This window comes from Chroicocephalus ridibundus, chromosome 1 (genome assembly GCF_963924245.1).
Source record: "Chroicocephalus ridibundus chromosome 1, bChrRid1.1, whole genome shotgun sequence".
Lineage (NCBI taxonomy): Eukaryota > Metazoa > Chordata > Aves > Charadriiformes > Laridae > Chroicocephalus > Chroicocephalus ridibundus.
In genome coordinates this window covers 35898412-35917827 of record NC_086284.1, presented here as the reverse complement: position 1 = coordinate 35917827, position 19416 = coordinate 35898412, and the positions used below count along the sequence as shown (strand labels likewise).

The 19416-nt window shown below is 41.2% G+C and overlaps 1 protein-coding gene across 6 annotated transcripts in view; it reads right to left on the bottom strand.

The window, feature by feature from the left end:
- Positions 1-19416, bottom strand: part of ENOX1 (ecto-NOX disulfide-thiol exchanger 1) — a 379879-nt gene that overhangs the window by 68451 nt on the left and 292012 nt on the right. For all 6 annotated transcript variants that reach the window (XM_063334867.1, XM_063334896.1, XM_063334903.1 and 3 more), the window contains 2 exons: positions 16379-16591; positions 881-987 (listed from right to left, as the gene is read on the bottom strand). In XM_063334867.1, the coding sequence (XP_063190937.1) occupies positions 881-987; positions 16379-16591 (320 nt within the window). The remainder of the gene's footprint in view (positions 1-880; positions 988-16378; positions 16592-19416) is intronic.

Sequence of the window (19416 nt, the reverse complement as noted above, 5' to 3'; positions counted from 1 at the left end):
AGAAAAAAAAAAAAAGGGAAGAAGAAAGAAAGAAAACAAAGACAGCGGTACTTACTTTTTAAAATAGAGGCTCATAGCGTATATACTGAATTAAAAACGAAAGCTGGATGACCAAAACACAGGATGAGGTCTATCGCTTACTTTGCTGCTGCTCGCAGCGAGGGGAATTAGAATCCCCTTTCCTCTGCTCGTGCGTATGACAGTCACACATGCATGGTCCCACATCGCTAACTCTGTGTGGTAGTATGATTACATTTACACTGGTTTTTGTGCAAGCATAATACTTAGAATCAACACAAGTGATGTATCTGCTTCTTTAAAGGTAGACATAAAACAAATGGGAAGGAGTATGTCATAATTCTGGACTTAATATGCTTCAGTCATTACTTAGGAAAGAAATTCTTTATTTTGTTTTCAGGCAAAGTCATCTTACAATGACCATATGATGGCACAACAAGAAAAAAAAGAAATCTGCGCTACAGAATGCTTCTTTTAAAAACAGATCACGGTGACTCCTAAAAAGATATTTTTCAGAAATAATTCTTAATTCTATCCTTAGTTGAAAATATTGCTCCCAATTTCACTACTTCAGTTCATTATTTTAGATAGTAAACATAATCCTCCAATGATTTCCCAAATTTTGCACGAAAAATAAAAACACATTGCTCTCTGTCTTAGTGTTATTTAATGACTATTATCATAATGAGAGCAATGGGAGCAATTCATACTGTAGATGAGACTGTATAACGGCCAGTTGATTAACAGCTAAAACGATAGCCGTGAATATTGCTGAATACACTATGTCCAGCTACAATCACACTCGTTCTGGGTCAATCCAGCTGTGAGATGATGGATAGAAAGTAATAATAAAATCACCAACCTCAGAATGCTTTCGCCAAATGTCTATGTTCTTTCGCTGGGCTTTCGAGAAATGGTCCCAAGCTTTTTGTCTGGTAGAAGCGTTGAAAACGGCGACAATCTGCTCAACTTTGGTGAACAAGGAAGTCAAACAAGACAAGCAATTTATGTTGTGATCACTATAGAGAAGCAAAGCAAAGACACTAGGAGTCTATGGATGATGTCATTACTGAAACAACATCATCAATATCCATCCAATGATGTGTCTTTTGTACTTACATTTTATCAATGTTGGAGATGTGTCCCTTCAAGTCTGTCTCCATAACTTTAGTCTACACAACTCATAACTATGTACCAAAAAACACGCATGCAGCCGCTTCCCCGTGATGTCTGCTCTAGTCTCTGCGCAGCCACGTGCCTTTGCGTGTGTGGCTACAGGTGTGCGACCACACAAATGACACTCAAGGCATAAACCTGACATGTGTTCCCCTGCGGCAGCTGCCTACAGATGAGCAGGCTGGACAAATGAAAGCGTGAAAGACAAGCAGGCTCTGCTTCGAAGGGTGACTGTCTGATAGCGGGAATTTGTCAGCAGACGGGAAGGGCTGAACCATACTTCAGTGCTGCATTGTGTAGCTGCAGCTGCTGCTTCTCTTGTATTTAATATAAACGGGCTCACCTGTGGTAGGTCATTCTGTCCTGTGTCCATGGCCTATATATGTTTATGTACATGAACAGTTGCATTTTTGCGCATATAAGATGACGAAGAGATGTGAAATGGGCTTCCCTCGTTCGACTCTAACAAATCTGTTCTGAAGCTATGCATCAATATTTAGGTCAATTACCTAGGACAATTGAAATCCTTACGTTTTTAGCTACTTGCTCATCCTAAATCAAAAACTTTTATCCCAACACTCTTTTCTTTCTCTTCGCATCAGTTACAAGCAACATTGTCCTTCCACAACAGTGATCTACCTAGAAATGATTTGAACAAGATGTAAATTGCTTTAATCCTCATTAATTGCAAGACCACCAAGAAATCCAGATTTTCTACAAAAGACCTGGGCTGTGCTCCTGACAGAGCAGCCGGGCTGCCCTATGAATTCAAACTGAAAAATGCTTCAACTCTTTGCAATGTTCTTGGCTATCTATCTATCTCTTTAGTTTCCAGAACTGAAATGATGCCCACTGCTCTGTAAAACTGCCGCTTGCAGCGCCTCCCTCCCACCTCTTTCACTGAGAAATGGTGGCAGGAGTGCCGTTATGCCCTCTGATCTGGTCTCTTGTCGAGTTCATCGATGGCTGCTCTCCTCCTCCACTCAAGTAACAGATGCGGAGGATCTCATTATACATAACAACCTATCTTTCCTAAAACGGCAAGCCCACCTGGTCAGTCAGTTATGTATCTTTCACCTGGAGATCTGAAAGTTAACTCTGCTTGCTTGAATAGGAGCATATTTCTTCTACTCTCTTTTTTTACCACTGTTGCAGGCTGCTTTCAGATTCAGGATGATTGCAACATTTTGAATCACATATGGACGTTTTTCTTTGCAATCATCAGGGCTCATTAATTAACTTCTAAAGCCCTAGGAAATAAATGTAGTCTTTTAAAATTAATACTTATACGTAATTTCTACCAAAGAAGGGGCCTCAAAAATGACTGGAATGATCCGATGCATTTGCGATCCATTCAAGTTTTAATAGCAGATGTCATAATTTCAGCCTATTAGAACTTGCTTGGAGCGAAGGGTAGATCTATCAAGGAAGATATGCTGTGTATATTTATTCAATTAATTTGAACAGAATGAAAATGCTAAAGCACTCCATTATTATGTGTATAGAAACTGAGGCTAGAATTTAATTACTGTCGTCGTGTTGATGACCCAGGTGCTCAGAAAACCTTGCTTAATTAACAATCTGTTTTTAGTTTGCAAGTGGAAATTCAAGTAGAAAAGATTCACAAAGATATGAGGAAGAGCTGGTTGGCCATTTTCCACTAATAGGTATTAATAAGATCATCCGAATTTTGAAAAACATTTGAACTTTAAAGTGTTTAATTTCCATTCTGCGAACAGGTGCTAAGATTTGTCAGAAGTCATTATCTGATCATTTCAGAAAGTCTCCTCAATGGAAACACAAGCTAGGAAGGTGTCAAAGAGCTTTTCTTGCATGACTGCACTAGACAAAGTGAGCAGGAAAAGGATCTCCTTCACTTACCTAAGGAATTAAAAAAACTAAAGGAGGTAGGGTACTATGAGTACTAGATGCTAAAAATCAAGGCATTTAAAGAAACTTTTCATAATAGGCAGCTAGGGATAATTAAAAAAAAAGGGAAATGTAGAGGAGAATATGAAATTAGTACATATCAAAGACCAAATCCCCCTACTCTCTATTCAAAGAATGTACATACAGCAATTTTAATATACACAACAATCTAGGCTACGAAGTGTTGCAAATACCCACTGGTAACACCCAACCTAAAAGGTCTCCAAGCATTACACTAGAGCTAAAGAGCAGCCAAGGCCATGGTTTGACAGTATGGGAAAGTGGCTTCACATCTCTTTGTACTGCATCAAAATCCTGCATTCACGTGTTATGAGACGGCAATCCAATATAAACCCGTTCTGCCGGTTCACATTTGTTCGTGGGTTAGAAGAAGCCTGAAGCTGGCTTGTGCTCTGGGTAGCTGGAAGACAAGATATAATGTACCCAGGACCAAATTTGTATGGGTGAGTGATCCAGCAGCACACAGTCCATAAGGATGGTAGACTCATCCCTAAGGGGAAGCCGGGGAAGTTTATATTAGCTGAGAAACTCTCCAGTTAACTCACTTTTCTGCCATGTCTGAGTAAGATGTGGCCAAAGAGAAGCTCCAGATTTGGGGCTGATATCTGCAGGATCTGAGCGAAGCAGTTGTTCCCAGTCTTTCTGCTGACCACGGTTTTCAGACTATTTCCTGAACTCCAGAAAGAAATTTCCAAAATGAAATAACAGATCATACCTATCTCTCTGAGGCACCTTGAACTCTGCGATGCACTGTACTGTCAACTGTGACTGGTAAGTAGAATTATTAAGTAACATGAAATATTCATTGTCAAACATCTGTTGGTACGTTCCATGTTATATCAAATTTTCATTGACCATATGCAAAGCTGTTTCCTTACTAAATTAGGGTTTAAAAAGCCGCATTGCTCTGGAAGGGTCCATAACGACGTCCTTGTTTTTCCTATCAATATAACTTACAGGATGTAAATAACTGCATCTTTCCTAACAACTTATTCTGCGGCTGGTAATTTATGTGGCGTGTTTCAGACAAAGGATTATTATCTAATTGTTTTTCTGCTGAGTTATAAATAACTGAAAAGACCCAAACAACTAAGCCTAGAGTGATATGCAAGTGTCAATGTTTAACAAATGCAGTGTAACTACAACACACTTTATTAGGGGTGCCAGATCATGGTAAGCATATCAAATGAAAGTTTAAACCGCAGTTTCTGTTGCCATAAAAGATGCTACCAGAATAGGGTATTGTTATCAAGTATAAATGTAAAAACTACCCAAAAAGCCAGGAAAAACAACAACAACAACAACAACAACAACAAAAACCCCTTAAACGATGCCTGCAGAAGTTTCATGCAAGATTGGATTAAAGGGAAAACTAGAATTATCTCCCAGGCAAGAGAATATTTGACACAGGATATTTGAAAATGATACTAACAGAGAAGAACAGAAATAAACGAGACCCATAGTCTCATCTGTAGATTGAGAGGTAGAGAGAACACTTTTACCCTCCGTTACATTTATCAAGCAGGCTATTTTAAATACATGATTCAGTGAAGGCTGAAGTTTCTCCTCGGGTTCAGGAGACAAGAAGTACTCAATTTTTCCTTCACTTATTATGTTATCCGCTGCCATGCATACGTGATTATTTTTAATTTCTTGTATGCAATAAGAAAGAGCATCAGCAACCAAATGCTTTATAATGCTTTATAATAAAAAAGAAAATAGAGACCGAAACACAACGTGTTAAAAGAAAAACATAAGTCTCCGCTGGCAGATAAAATAAGCAGATTTCATGTAGAATTTCACTCCAAATTCCACCAATTAGTGGTACAGGATGAAAAGGGCTTTACACTAAATTACTGTAAGTGCAAGAGTAGAGTATATGGCAATTTAGCTCAGAAAAATTCTCTAAGAGTGCGACAGTTGACATGCAGGGTAAAAGAAAAATTCCACCCCTAAAATTACAGTGTAAAGGAAACTGTTACGGTAAATGTATAACATGCTTTTCAAATATAGATTCACGGTGCAGGGAGGGTACAGAGCTGGCGTGGTTTGGGTCAGAAGCCTTGTTGCTGAATTCTGACTAAGCTGGAGTCTGCCAGTCAATTTGGCTCCAAGCCCAGCAAACCAAGGAATTACAGTAGTCAAGGCTGGATGCTGTAAGTGAATGAATTAAGAGTCTCCAGGTCAGTTTTGGATAGGAAAAAGAATTTTTTTGGCAACAGTCCTGAAAGGCATTTGGTGCCGTACTGAATACATCTTAGCATTAAGTCCAAGGCTAAAATTGCACGTAGGCGAATGACATGTGACATCGACAAGAGAAACGGTAGACAGATTGCAGAGTAATGAAAAGAAGATTTTTTTTTTGTAATTAATCTGGGCCAAATCCTCAGTCTTTTTGTTATCATACTGTTTACTTTCATAAAAGAATTTGCCTTTCACACATTTACAGCTGCAGCCCCTCCCTGTTACCCGATTCACCTGCCACAGAGGGAGCAACAGATGCGATTGCCATTGACTGGCAAAGGAGGAAAACAAAAAAGTTGGAAATATCACCCCGGAGAAGACTGCAGATAATGCAAGGGATGAGTCCTAAAGCAAAGCGTACTGCTGGTCATCAGCTGGATATGAAAGCAAATGCCATTATAGATTTATATATTGAAGACACAGATTTTGACAGCTGAGTAAAATGACTCATCTGCCACAAATAAACAGCATCCTTGTTTTATTTTGGTTTTGGCTTTGTGGGAGTTTTCTGTTTCTTTGTTGTGGTCTTTTCTTAAATCAAAACAACAACAACAAAAAAACCCAGAAAAAATCCATGGGTATCAAAAAGAAGGTGAATCATGGCTGCAGCTCCGTCAGAGAAGAGGAGGCTACTGTTTGGCCTCCTTGCTGTCTGGGTGGCTGTAGGTTCCTTAAGACATAGTCGTAAGACACGGCATGATAAAGGAGAAAACCACAGGGCTTCTCTATTATATCCCCAAATTGCACCTTTTTTGGACAGACCGAGAGAACGGTGCCTCCAGTGATTTATTTCCCAAATCATTTTGCTGTGTGGGAAGTCAGCTTGCAAGGCTGCCATTCCTCAGCTGTTGCCCTACTGCCAACAACTACATCTGTACTTGCAATCAAAACCAGACAGGGACCATTCTCGTCCCCTGAAACCAACTGGCACAACACGCTGACAATCCCTGCAGCCGCAACCCTTCTCTCTCCCCAAAAAGATGCTTTCGGAGAAACTACTTGGCCTGCACCAAACCCTAAGCCGTACCCACGTTCTGTGGGAAAATGCTATCTGTCCCAGAGCAACAAATTTCTTATGGTTGAACAGTAAGGACAAGCCTGCCCAAGATCAGCTTAATTTACTCTTATAAAGAGAGGCAGCTGGGTCATCTTTTACTGGCAGCCTTGCCTTTTCAGCGCTTGTCCTGATGCAGGGGTCTTGATGTTGCCATTACAAGGCTAACCAGAGGAAGAAGGATGGTCTCCTCCTGTGTCTACCCTGTCCCACCTACTCGAATACTAGAAAGAATGAGAAACGAGTCTAAGTGTCCTATCTCTAAACTACACTATATTATTTCTACATTTCCTTCGATTTGGCCTACAGTATTTGCAACCAAGAGGAGGTTTGTCTGGGCTGATGGTTCGTTCCCCTTCCTCTGCCACCTGACTCAGACTGGTCCTCGTCAACGTGCTTGTGGGGGTTATTAAGAGGCTGAGTGAATGTCGATGACTCAGGAAGTAATATTTTTTGACAACACAATAGGCAGATTCTTCCACATAGACGAAGAAGGAAAAAAAATACTTATATCACAGCACAAATTACAATCCCTTGTCTTGCAAAAACATCGAACCTCAGCGTCAGCAGCTGTTGTTTTCCTTTCTTCTTCTTTCAGCTTAGACACTCAGTGAGGAAGAGTGAAAGATGGAGCATTATGAGGACACTGAAAACAACACTCTCTCAGGATTTATACTGAAACCTGCACAGTAACTTGTCTGAGGCATGTGTAACAATAATTCATAGTTCTAGAAATGGAAGGACACTCCTTGTTAAACTTTGGAAAAAAAAAAAAAATACACTGGGATTAAAGAGAGCCCAGTTTGTCCTGCAAGGTATTGCTAGAAAATCTGTCTACAAAACAAGCTTTGAAAATCTTTGAGGTTGTGAAACGTGGTTTAATTTACAACAAAGAAACTGACAGCTTGGTGTAACAGCAAGTGCTGGCGCTGTGCCATGTGATAAATCACTTGAACTCAACAAGACCACTTCAGCTCCATGTCATTTCTCAACAAACAGGAACCTGACATCAGGCCAGCGCAACGCAGTGGGGCAGGTACAACTGTACAGTACCTGCTCTTTCAATGCCACCTTCTTATATTACAGAACAGGCTTTATGGACCTTGTGCTGACATCCAGAAACAAACCTTAAAAATCCCCCACGCAACTCCCTCACCCCACTACAAACTCAAAGACAGATTAAGTGAATGCTGCTTTCTTCATCAGCTTGACAAGATTATAAGCCATCCCCAGCATGCTGCATTTAATTAGCTGTTCTCGTTGGTTTTTATGGTTAGGCGGACCTTTTTTTCAGCTCTCAGATTTAAAAATAGCAAAAGTAGGAACAACTATTTTTGTAAGTCTGTCCAAAAGAAGAACTCCAAGGGAACTCTGAGATGAAGAAACATCATAAATGTGACTGAACTCTGGTTCAGGTCCCGTGCAGTGAAGGGACTCTTTCTAAGTAATAATTGTCCAGGGATCTTGCAGATTAGAATGTTCCTAAGAGATCAAGAGGGCTGTATTTTTTTCGGGCATAATATGGTTTCTTTTGCTGAAGAAAAAGAATAGAGAGGTGGATGAGGAGGCTTCAACAGCCATAGCCTCTTCTGGTAGTCAAACAAAAAAATCGTGTCACACATCTTATGTCAGAACATTCACTTCTCCATTTGTTGCCGTACCTTATGTTCCCCTGCCTGCCATGACTTGTCTCCTCCTTTCTTTGTTTACTGCCTCCAGTCTTACTTCTGTATTTTTGGTCCCTCCTTCTGTGTCCACCTTTCCCTCCCACATAGTCCATCCCTTTCCAAAACTCTTCTGCTGCCCCCATGTTATCTCTGTCATCATCACGAACTACATCATTTGGGATGAATCCAGTGATTTGACATGAAGCAAGACTAGTGCCTACTGAAGGCAGTAAGTATTTCCACCAGTCAGAGTTGCATAGGGTTATTCACATTCATATTTACAAGGTTTATTCCTTCACTTAGAAGCAGTCTGAACAGTTTCAGATGTGCAAGCCACATGATATGTGTGCACAGCCAAATCAGAAAAGCTTTTGGGTGAAACCTCCCATCTTTCCTCCCTCGCTTAAATGCCTTACTCTCATCCCTTATTGTTCATTTCCATACAACATTTACAGTTCTGAGGAGCATCAGGCCCTTACCTCCATCCCTACTCAGCAAAACAGCTCAAAATCAAGCACAGATTTCCATGGGATTCGAGGACATGCTACTTTGCTTTGAGCTTTCCTTCATCATCTAGGAGATCCTGCAGGATCCAGGCAAGTGGCAGGAGTTGTCAAAATGGGGCCTTAGAATAAAGTCTCTTGTGAGGCAGTGCTTTTATTTTGCTATAAAACACCATGCATATTTAATGGCCTGCATTAAAAAAAAAAAAAAAAAAAAAAAAAAGAAGTCTTAAAAATAACAGAGGAAGAGCTTCTGTTGAAATTCTGGCCACGCTTAAATCGATACCAAGATTCCTATTGACTTTAGGTGTAGTGAAGGCTACAGACAATGGAAGGAACGAAGAAATTCAAAGAAAATGGAACACAAAGGAATAAGCTATCTGAAACACTACAGGCTGCAACCACAAAGGGTTATACTGCCAGAAAGTGGGGAGGAATTATAAGAATGCAAGGTAAAATCAAAATGGAGTCTTTCATCTCTATTCTCTGCCATTGCCGCAGCATCCCGGATAGAAATGCTTTTGAGAACGTGTGTACATGAGATGGAGAATGGGAGGACAAGTAAAAAAGAACAGAGATACCCAGCTGAGCTTTACTGGCCAAATTATCAGTACGGACGCAAAGAGCACACTGACTGAATGAGCTAATCAAAAGGGACTGGATGGATTGTGGAGGTTATTTTGTATTCGATTTTTTTTTTTTTTAGAAATACATCAAGGTAGAAAGTAATAGTGGCAACTAATGACGTGAATGATTAATGTTTTTATTTGTATTATAGTGGCATTCTATGACACCAACTGAGACCTGGGCTGCCCTGTAAAAACACATTATATGACTCAATCTCTTTCACAAAGAGCTTAATGATGACCTAAAAATTGCACATAAAGTAAGCTCCTATTTTTGAATTAGTCACTGGCAAATGAAAGAAAGACTGTAAGACTGGACAATTAAAGAGCAGGAAAATCCTTTTAAAAGTTGTTATTAATGCAGAGCAATTGAAAGAATACTTGGAAAGCATGAATGTACATAAAAACTCTGACTGCTATGAGAATTTTAACCAGCATGCTTTCAATACCTGTAATGAAATTGGCTTCATTTTTAGTATTAAGAGAATATACTAAAAAGTGGAAGGATTTTTGGGAAAAAGGACTGCAGTACAGAATTTAAATCAGATAAGATGGTGATTTTAGTAATCACCTTCACATCAACGTGAATTCTACCTTTTCTAAAGCAAGAGAGCAACTTTTGAAGTGAACCTGTAATAAGAAAACCAAAACTGAACCCGATCTTTTTTTCAAGAAAGCTCAAAAAGGACTTTTAACAGTTTTTTCTTCTTTTTTTTTTTTTTTAAATTAAAAATTCAGATTCTATCTGTGAAGGCACTGATAATGTTAAAACAGATTAAATCATACCCAGAGAGATCAGAGAATGAAAATGAACAAACCAGAGGAGAGGAGAATTTTATTCAGTCTGTTGAGAATGCATTTCCCTTCAGAATTATTTAACTTCAATTTATTTTGGGTGAGGGTGGGGGAGGAGGGAAATTTATATCAGACACCTACCAGCTATGTTAAAAAAAAGTCAGAGGACTCTACTACACCACTAAGGGAAGGGACAGAAAACTCGAGGTGACAATCCTGACCTTCCCAAGGAGGGGCACACGACACACAGTCTTTTCCCCACACCTTTGATTCTTCTTAATAACAGCCCTACTGAATCAGCTCAAAGGTGTATCTAGCCTCGTATCGTGTCACAAATAAAAGGGCTAAGGATGCTTAGCAACAAGTTAAGCAGGTAAACAGCACAAACTCATAATTCCAGGTTTCTTTGGTTTCTGGACTTCTTGAAAGATGAGTAAGTCCTTTGTTTTTACTTCCATGTACACCTTTACATGCGATGCAAGAGCACAAGGAAGCAAACAAGCTTTTTTTGGCAGCAGAAAGAAGTGGCAGGCACCCACTGTGTATTGAGATGTGGAGTGAAAAGTAGTTTCTCTCGATAGCAAGATGGGAAGCGTATCTACATGATGACTGGGACTGGACTATGGATCTTGAGATCACTTTCAAAAAATCAAAGCAGGTAGAGCTTTCATAAAATTCTGGCTGGTGATGCTGGGTACTTGCTTTAGATGGTCCCTAATACTCCAGTTGCGCCGGGTGCCTCCCTGCTTCCCTCCTCACCCATTTCAGCATAGTGCCGTAGTGCGCCTACACCGGAGCTGTTAGATTCAGAGCACCACAGCGTAGCGCTCTGACCACAGCTCCGTGCAAAGCTGGGATACCACTCACATACAGATAGCTTTTCCTCTGCCACAAATAGCTTTTGTGGCAAAGGTGCACCAGTGACATAATGCAAATTGCAGTGCTTTTTCTGACCCTCTCAGGAGTCAGCTAATTGTCTAGGCAAAGTAGGAACTCACTCAAATGATGTTTCTTTACTTCTTTGAAAGATTTAGTAATGCCACTTTTATCCACACATATGAATCCTTGTATTTTAAGACTTCCTAAGTGGCCAAAAACCTACAAGGTCTTAGTCCCTAGCCACAATTAGAACTGTACCAAGAAAAAGATCCCAACATTTTCTTTTAAGTTAGGGGAAAAACCTATTTTACAATTTACAAATACCCCAGCAGTACTACTGAAGTACATCAAGTCACTTATAAATTGCGTTGAACTTTGTAACTGTTTTGCTTTACTGCTTGGCATGATGGTATGATATTTAGTAGCTGAAATGGAAAAAAAAAAAAGGTGTCAGCATGTAGCTTGTCCACGAGATCACCTGGAAATATCAGGATCGCCTACTAGAGTATATAGAATCATAGAATGGTTGGGGTTGGAAGGGACCTTAAAGATCACCTAGTTCCAACCCCCCTGCCACGGGCAGGGACACCTCCCACTAGACCAGGCTGCTCAAAGCCCCATCCAGCCTGGCCTTGAACACTTCCAGGGATGGGGCATCCACAGCTTCTCTGGGCAACCTACTGGCCCTAAATACTGAATGCTGGGGATTGCTATGCTGGATTGCCACTCGCTTGCCTAATATTAGCCAACAGTAGGGTTGTCACTTAGCCGCTGTGAATGAAATTCAGGATGGCAACCTTTAAACACAACTAAGTGATTTAGGGGGTCCGTGTTCTGTTTCAAAAATTGCTCACTGAGAGTCAATGAGCTAATTACTGCTTACCGAGGTAGGGTGAGAACCTGCAGCACATCTCCTCTCCCTGATGCCAGCTAATGCACGAAGGGATCTCAGGGTCACTGGGAACTGCCTCCCCTTTCCAACAACCTCACATCCACCAGGAGGTAAGGACACATCTGTGATTAGTTACACTGGAATAAGTGACTCTGCAGGTTTATACTCCAGCTTGCCCCTTAGGATGAACCATGCATGTATCCACACTTTCAGACCCACATTTTGACACTCAGGCCTTTTACACAAGTTCTAAGACCCTGGTGATTATCTGTTATCAACTGTGATGGGTTAAAGCTCAGGCTTCCTACAACATAGAAGAGAAGGGCTTCACACTTCGGAATGCATATAAGGCCACTGCCTTAAGTAGTTGATGGACTATGCATACGCATGCCCTGAGTGGGAATGTGCCATAGATGTATGTAGCTGTTCTCTCTGTTCAGTGCCATGTTACAGGAGGCAGGGAGATACTTCCCTCCAGCCGGCATCATTCTGGATCAGGTGCCATCTGTCAAACACCCCAAGGAAGGTCAACATTGACTTTCAGACCTCACCATTTAGAGCAGTCTTGGAAGGAGGGAGGCTCAGGTTCAGTTCCTCCACTGGCATTCAGGGTATTTAAACATATCTTTCCGAACGATCATCCTGACCACTAGGCACTGAAATTCCCTGAAGGCCAAGAAGAGAGTGAAAGTGAAGGCTACCACATGACGAGGAAGTAATCTGGCCACAATGAAAACCACCCTCCCACTCTTCCCCTACAGGCACGGCAGAGACCTTCATGGGGACCTGGTGCCTGAGCCCCTTGAAGATTCATCCATTAGTAAAATTGACAAAAATGACAAAATAAATGAGTGCCATTAGCTGCTCAGTACCCAGCCATGGGGCATTTCTCTTAATCACACTGTGCATCTATCTACCTGCATACTGGAACACTTCCACCCCCTTGTGCATCTGACTTGAGATATCAGATTAATTTTTGACTATGGGATTTTGGATCTTCACTCATCTACAGGTACTTTTGAAAATTCTGTCAAGGGATAGTGCACTAAGTAGTCTGAAACCTCAACAAGAGGCAGACGATGTTTACAGTGCATGGAGGAGAAAGTCAGAGGAGAGAATTGCAGCTCTGGTGTAGTCTAAAAAAAACAGCCCGATGTGGATGTCTCTAGGGTTTCCATTTTTCTTAAACATGAGGATCAACATCTATAAGCCGTAGGCTGAAAAGGTCGTTTGGGAGGAAATGAAACAGAGATGCATGGAAAGCCAGGGAGCAGTGTCACACGTAACCGTGCTGTGGAAGCAAAGTGGAAGAATTTAGAAGTCAAACCGCAAAGACAGAACTATCCAAAATCCTGGAAAACAATCCATATTTTAAGCACAGATTCAAATCTAGAGAAACTAAGTAATTCAACAACAAAGAAAGAAGTGGACATTTTCCTCTCTTTATCCCTTAAATAACTGAAGAAGCACGATAATAAGGCTAAGACTCCCTGTAGAACTTAAATCAGGGGCTGTAAATTGGTGGTGTGACAGCAGTAATACACTTTATTTCACTGATTATCCTGGCACAAGTACCTTGGTCAGGTAATTAATTCACGTGCTGAACACTTGTCCCAAATTTTTAGGGGTAATCCGCTTGGTAATCTTCTAAATACTTCCAGGCAGAAATTTGTAGCAGGGATTTCAATACCTGTACTTCTTTAGTAGGTGGGCCGTAAGCTGAAATGTTCTGTCCACATTAATCCTCATTAATAAGAAAGCATTTTATACTGAGACCCACATAGACAGTGTGTGTGTTCCAGGTGAGTGCACTTGAAGCCCATTTTCTTAACGTATTTCTTCTTCACTCCCCATAATATTCACTGCTACAATGCCAGCATTTTTAGCTTAATCCAAGTTCTTCCCTCATGCTACGTCCTTCTGTATCAAGACGACACACAGTAAGTGGGATTAATCCGCTCTGAACAAGGCATGTAAAAGTTGGACATCTGGTTCTGAGCTAGGTCCCCTGCGAGTCCTCTACGGGCAGCAGAGAGAAAATGGCATCTCCAAGGGATGATTCATCTCATTGGAAGAGCACCATGGGGTTGGTCTGATGACTCATCCCCTGGAGATGCTTATTTTTCTCTGCTGACTGCAAAGAAAGCCCAGAATGGTTGGACATCTGACCGAGTTCATGACAGAGGAACGCCACATGGTATTTTAAAAATACTGTAATATTTATGTCAAATGGCCACACAGCTGCAGCATTACACTAGACTTTTGGATCCTTACTGCAGAACAGCAGAAGTGGTTTCTTTGCCACTCTGCAGAATTTAATAGGCCACGCACACCTACTTTGGATATCTAGTATTTTCAAATTCTTCTTCATAAAGCAAGTGACATATTGTAACTGATTATATAGAGTTGTGGGAAAACAATAGAAAAGGACGCATGAAAAACGTTCCTCAGATCAACTCAAATACAGGAAAATGCTTGAAAAAGGGAAGCTCATTTCACAGTCTCCATGTTTAGCAATCTTAGGCATCTACACGTGTAATGCAAAAACATCATCCATCTGTTCGTAGCAAGTTTGCAGAGAATTTTAATAAGACACATTAATGCTAATAATGGCCAATGTTTATGATGTTTATAAAATAACCACTGTGGAGCATCTGGAAACCTCGTAAAATTTGTTCTTATAAAATCCACAGAGTGTAACACCTTTCCCCGAGCCTGTGTTTGTGCTGACCTTGTCCCCCTATGCCAGACCTGTCAGAAACTCTCTTCTTCCAGGCATGGCTGCGCTGTGGCACTCTGAAACTCACGTTCTGAAGCCAGACCTATTTCTGCTTTTGTAAGTTCAGCATTCAGCACACTACAGGAACAAATCAGATAGCCCGAGCTGCAAGTTTCCACCTGGAACTACAGGGATCTCTATTTCCAAGTGACAGATGTTCTACAACAGTTGGTGACAAACGGGCTAATTTAGACTGATTTAACTAAAGTTCAGCCTGCTGACAATGGGGGATTTTTTTTTTTTTAATGCAGCTGAAGAAGGCATTTCCGAATGTTAGCGCTGGCTGTTGCACACAAAACTACGGAGGCCCTGGTGTGAATTGAACAGCATGGCCATGCGTGGCGCCTGCATCTCTGCTCCTCACGCTGCCTTTTAGTTGCTGAGAGGGAAGATGACATTGCCTAGCAAATTACCAAGGGAATTAGCTGGTCTTTAAAACTTAACTCACTGAACATACGACCTCAGAAATCAAGTGCCTTTGACCCGAAATCTTTCTTCCTAAGTTCAGGCAACTAAGCCCTTAAATTAGAAGGACATATGCCCTGGGGTGAATTCATCTTCTGAGATGCTGAACTCCCCATCTCCCACACGCAGGAAGCTTCCAGGGGCTGCTTTTCTAACCCAGGGAAGTCCATCCAAGCTTCTGCCTTCAGCCCTAAGTTCTGAAGGGTGACCACTGAGGCACCAGAAAAATACTGCAGAAAGCCTTTAGGGCTCATTTTTCAACGTAAAGATTAGGGGTGTGATTCAGAAATTGCAACTGCATTGTACTCCATCTGCTAAATTGTCTTGGGTTTTGTTTTTAACTTGCATATGAGAGCTGACTTCAGGCTCCACCTTTCTGAGTATCATAAAGTCTCTTGCTTGAGCAGCCATGAGTAGACATGTTAAAAACCAGGAACAATGAGATCAGTTTCTTCTCTCTTCTCTTCTCTTCTCTTCTCTTCTCTTCTCTTCTCTTCTCTTCTCTTCTCTTCTCTTCTCTTCTCTTCTCTTCTCTTCTCTTCTCTTCTCTTCTCTTCTCTTTTCTCTTCTCTTCTCTTCTCTTCTCTTCTCTTCTCTTCTCTTCTCTTTTCTCTTCTCTTCTTTTCGAAGAACACTTCTAGGCTAGTATCCCAATTATTATTTTGTGAGGGAACCTCATTGAGGGAACCTCATTAAGGTAACTTCATTGATGATATTTCTGTACTAAGGAAATAGCTGCCAGCACTAAATATTCAAGGCAGTTGATCTGCCAAATTAATTCTGGCATTGTATCAGCCAAGTGGTCCTGATGCCAGCAGCAGTACATCATATTCTTCTACTGTGGGGGTGGCCTGTATGCTATGAATATATCCCTAAAAGTTGCTGAATCCTACTTCCTTTTACCTAAACCCAGGCTAAAAATTTAACCTAATAGTCCTCTATTCTGTAATTGGCCTTGTTAACTAGCTGTCACGCACAGGCTCCATATCACTTCTCTCCACAAAAGCACGATCTTTGCTCAGAGCAGGGAGGCTTCTGTCTGGTCCGTTCCTGAAGGGTTATGTCTACGCAATAGTAGACATTATGCATAGAGCACGTCTTTGTCTATTAATAAAAAAACCACTGAAACTTTGCTCACCTTGAGAAATAAGCTCTTAGGAATGGTCCTTGTTCCTCCAAATTGCCATAGAGTATGGAATAGGATATGAAGTAGAATATGACTGCATTGCAACTACTTACCCCCAAACAAACAAACAATATGATAAAAAAAAACCACTACCACCACCACCACCATCATTACAACAACACTGGACAAAAAGGAGTTACTTACATTGAGTGAGGATCCCCGTTAAGGCATTTTTGAAACTCTCCTTGGCTTGCTCCATTTCTTGCTCATGAGCGGCCTTTTCGTTCATGAGCCGGCGGACGTGGCTGTTGGCCGACTGCACCATCGAATAAAACTGGTTTGCAGAGCGACGATTCACCTCACCACGCTCAATCCAGGTGAGCAGCACTGTGATGGCCTCCGAAAACTTGCTATCATCTAGAACAATCAAAGCACAGGTTTTAAATTGCAGGCATAAATATCCTGCCGAGAACACATTTTCTGCTCCGTGTCACATTAAAATCACCATAAATCCTGCTTGCAGTATATCATTTTGGGGAACTTTTGGGTCCTTTGTTCTATCAGATGTAGGGAGCCAATATTGCCACGTGAAGCTACATAAATCTTCCTTCAAGACTTGTCTTCTGCTTATTTTAATAGCTTTCTCACAACAAAACGCACACACACCCCCCATCCACTTCTCTGTGGAGACTGACTCCTTGCTTTCACAATATCTCCCTTAAGCCCTTCAGTGATATGAAATGACCTTACAGTGGGAGCGAGGAGACCTCGGTGTCACTGGACCCACTGAGGAAATGAAATGTGTCTGGGTTAATCTGCTTGGCCAAAAGCTCCGTCTTGGAGCTTGGGCTCAGCCGTACTTTTGTCAACAGATTTTGCTAACATCACATTCTTAATTAATGAACAATGATGAGGCTGAACAATTCCTCCTCAAAGCACTGATTAATTACAAGGAACTGCTTTCAACAGATGATGTGGCTGTATTTGTTTTGTATTTTGCATTTGTCTGTGTTTTGTTTTACATATTTTTTTTAAAGGAATCCAGACGAATCCAGGCAAACACCTGGATTACAGCTTTGTGTTTACCATTTGGGTAACTAAAGTTATATTTCTCTGCAGAAAGACCGTCAAAACTGGTGGCTAGATTTTGTGCACTCCTTCCCCAAGTAATCTTCTTGCCTCTGACAGTGCTCTTGGCTTCCTCAGAAGACTCTTAGCGCAGCATCCATTACACTTCTGGCTTCCTCAGGATTAAGAGGACGCATTTCTTTTTAAGTCTCATTTAGGCTGAACTGCAAGAAAATGTCATTACAACAGAGTGTGTGTCTTCCTGTGGCACCACTTGGGTGTAACGCGATCTCATTTTTTCCCCCAGGATTTTATTCTGTAAAACTTCCATTTCCCAACAAAACATTTTAAACATCTTACCTAGTCCTTGTAGGTTAGATTTGCTTATATATATTTCAGATGGTAGGTATACCTTTCCATAGGAGAAGGTATACGGCTATGGTGTTATAGAGTAGTAGTATAGTTATAACCAAAAGACACTTAAAAAGAAAATTGCAAAATATTAAAACCAACCGACCAACCGTGTTACAGGATATAGAAATGTGCGACACAGTTTGTATGACTCTGCTTTCCATGTACAAAGAATAATGAAACAATAATTCTTAAGTGACGATGTGGGCTTTTATGCTGAATGAGTAACCACTTCCCTAAAAGACGAGGAGCCTAAAGTACAGAGAGGACAAGTGACATGCTCGGTGCCCGCAGCCTGTGAAGAACAGATTTTACATTGCCTGATCTTTAGCATCTTGTTAACTGAAACATGCTTTCAGCTACAGCAAAAGGGTTTGTACTCCACAGCTAGACAGGTATGTTCACCCAAGATCCCCCCCAAAACTTGCAAAATAAGAGCACCCTCCCTTTGTACAATGATGTATCTGCTGTGACTTCACATTAACATATGATTCATCATCATCGTTCATTAAGGAATTGTCTCTGGGGAGGAAGTGTCAGACGGGCATCTTTACTTTCCGTGTTGTCCCCTTGGATTAGATCCTCCGTCTTAGCTTTGCTGGACACATACACGGCAGGTACTTATTAAGTGAGGTTGGCTGAATAACGGGCCTCAGAAAAGCCAAATGTAAACAAGATTCGTGCAAAGCGTCTTCTTTGCAAGAAAACACTAGGATAAGGCTTTCCATGCTGGGGTAAAATCTTCTGAAACAAACGGGAGCTGGATGTCGCAGATCCAATACAGCCAAGAACTCATCCCTGGAACATAATGTTTATTATAATTACAGTAGTCAATAAGAATAACCTGTAATGGGTCCCGGCAATGTTAGCATGCAATTTCCAACAGTCTGTACAGTCAGGTCACCCTGCCGATGGCACCAGCCTGTTAACACCAAGGATAAGGCTGATTGTGAATAGAGAGTAACTACAGCTGAATGTTCCTCTTTTTTCCTTGTGGACGTCGTTATCTATATCATCACACATAATTTACCACCCAACACTGAAGTACCATTTAGAGTAAATTATCCCATTCAATCTAGGTCAAGACACGAACGGCAAAGTTGGGAGAAATGGTACACAGAAGCACCTCTGAAGAGGTACCCACGACCCGTGAAGAAACAGCGTGCAGAACTGAGCAGAAATGTTTCATGCAAGATGCAGGCGGAAAATCAGTTGCACAGAACCATTCTCCCTTTTTCTTGCTTCGATGTCTCCCCAGTACACGGCCACACGTTATTTCGCTATAGAGTCTATATGAAATGCAAACACCCCTCCTCTTGTTTTGTTTTTATCGGGCGCAGTCGGTGTCTGCACGGGATGTTCATAAACGTGCCATCCTTCTGCCAGAGAGATTCAACCCATTTAAAAAAGGGCACGCTGAAAACCTGTTTTCAACACGCTGTACTGCCAGGGAGCTGCAGAGGTCCGTGGGCCTGTTATAGCAGGAATTCATGGCCCTGTACTAGCAGGAAGAAAAACTTCCATTGGTAAACATCAGCATCTTCATCGATTACCTAATTAGAAGATGCATTAAAAAATGCTGGCGGGTAATATATGCACAAGAGGGACACATTAGTTAATAAAATCTTTTCTCCACAGTTTTAAAATTTCCTTTTTTCACCTTCATTTCTAACTTTTATATTCTTGAGCTGGCTACTCAGTGACTGGCATAAGATAACTCACCGTGAATGAATTTTCTCCATCCGGAATGCAGTGATTCTTTC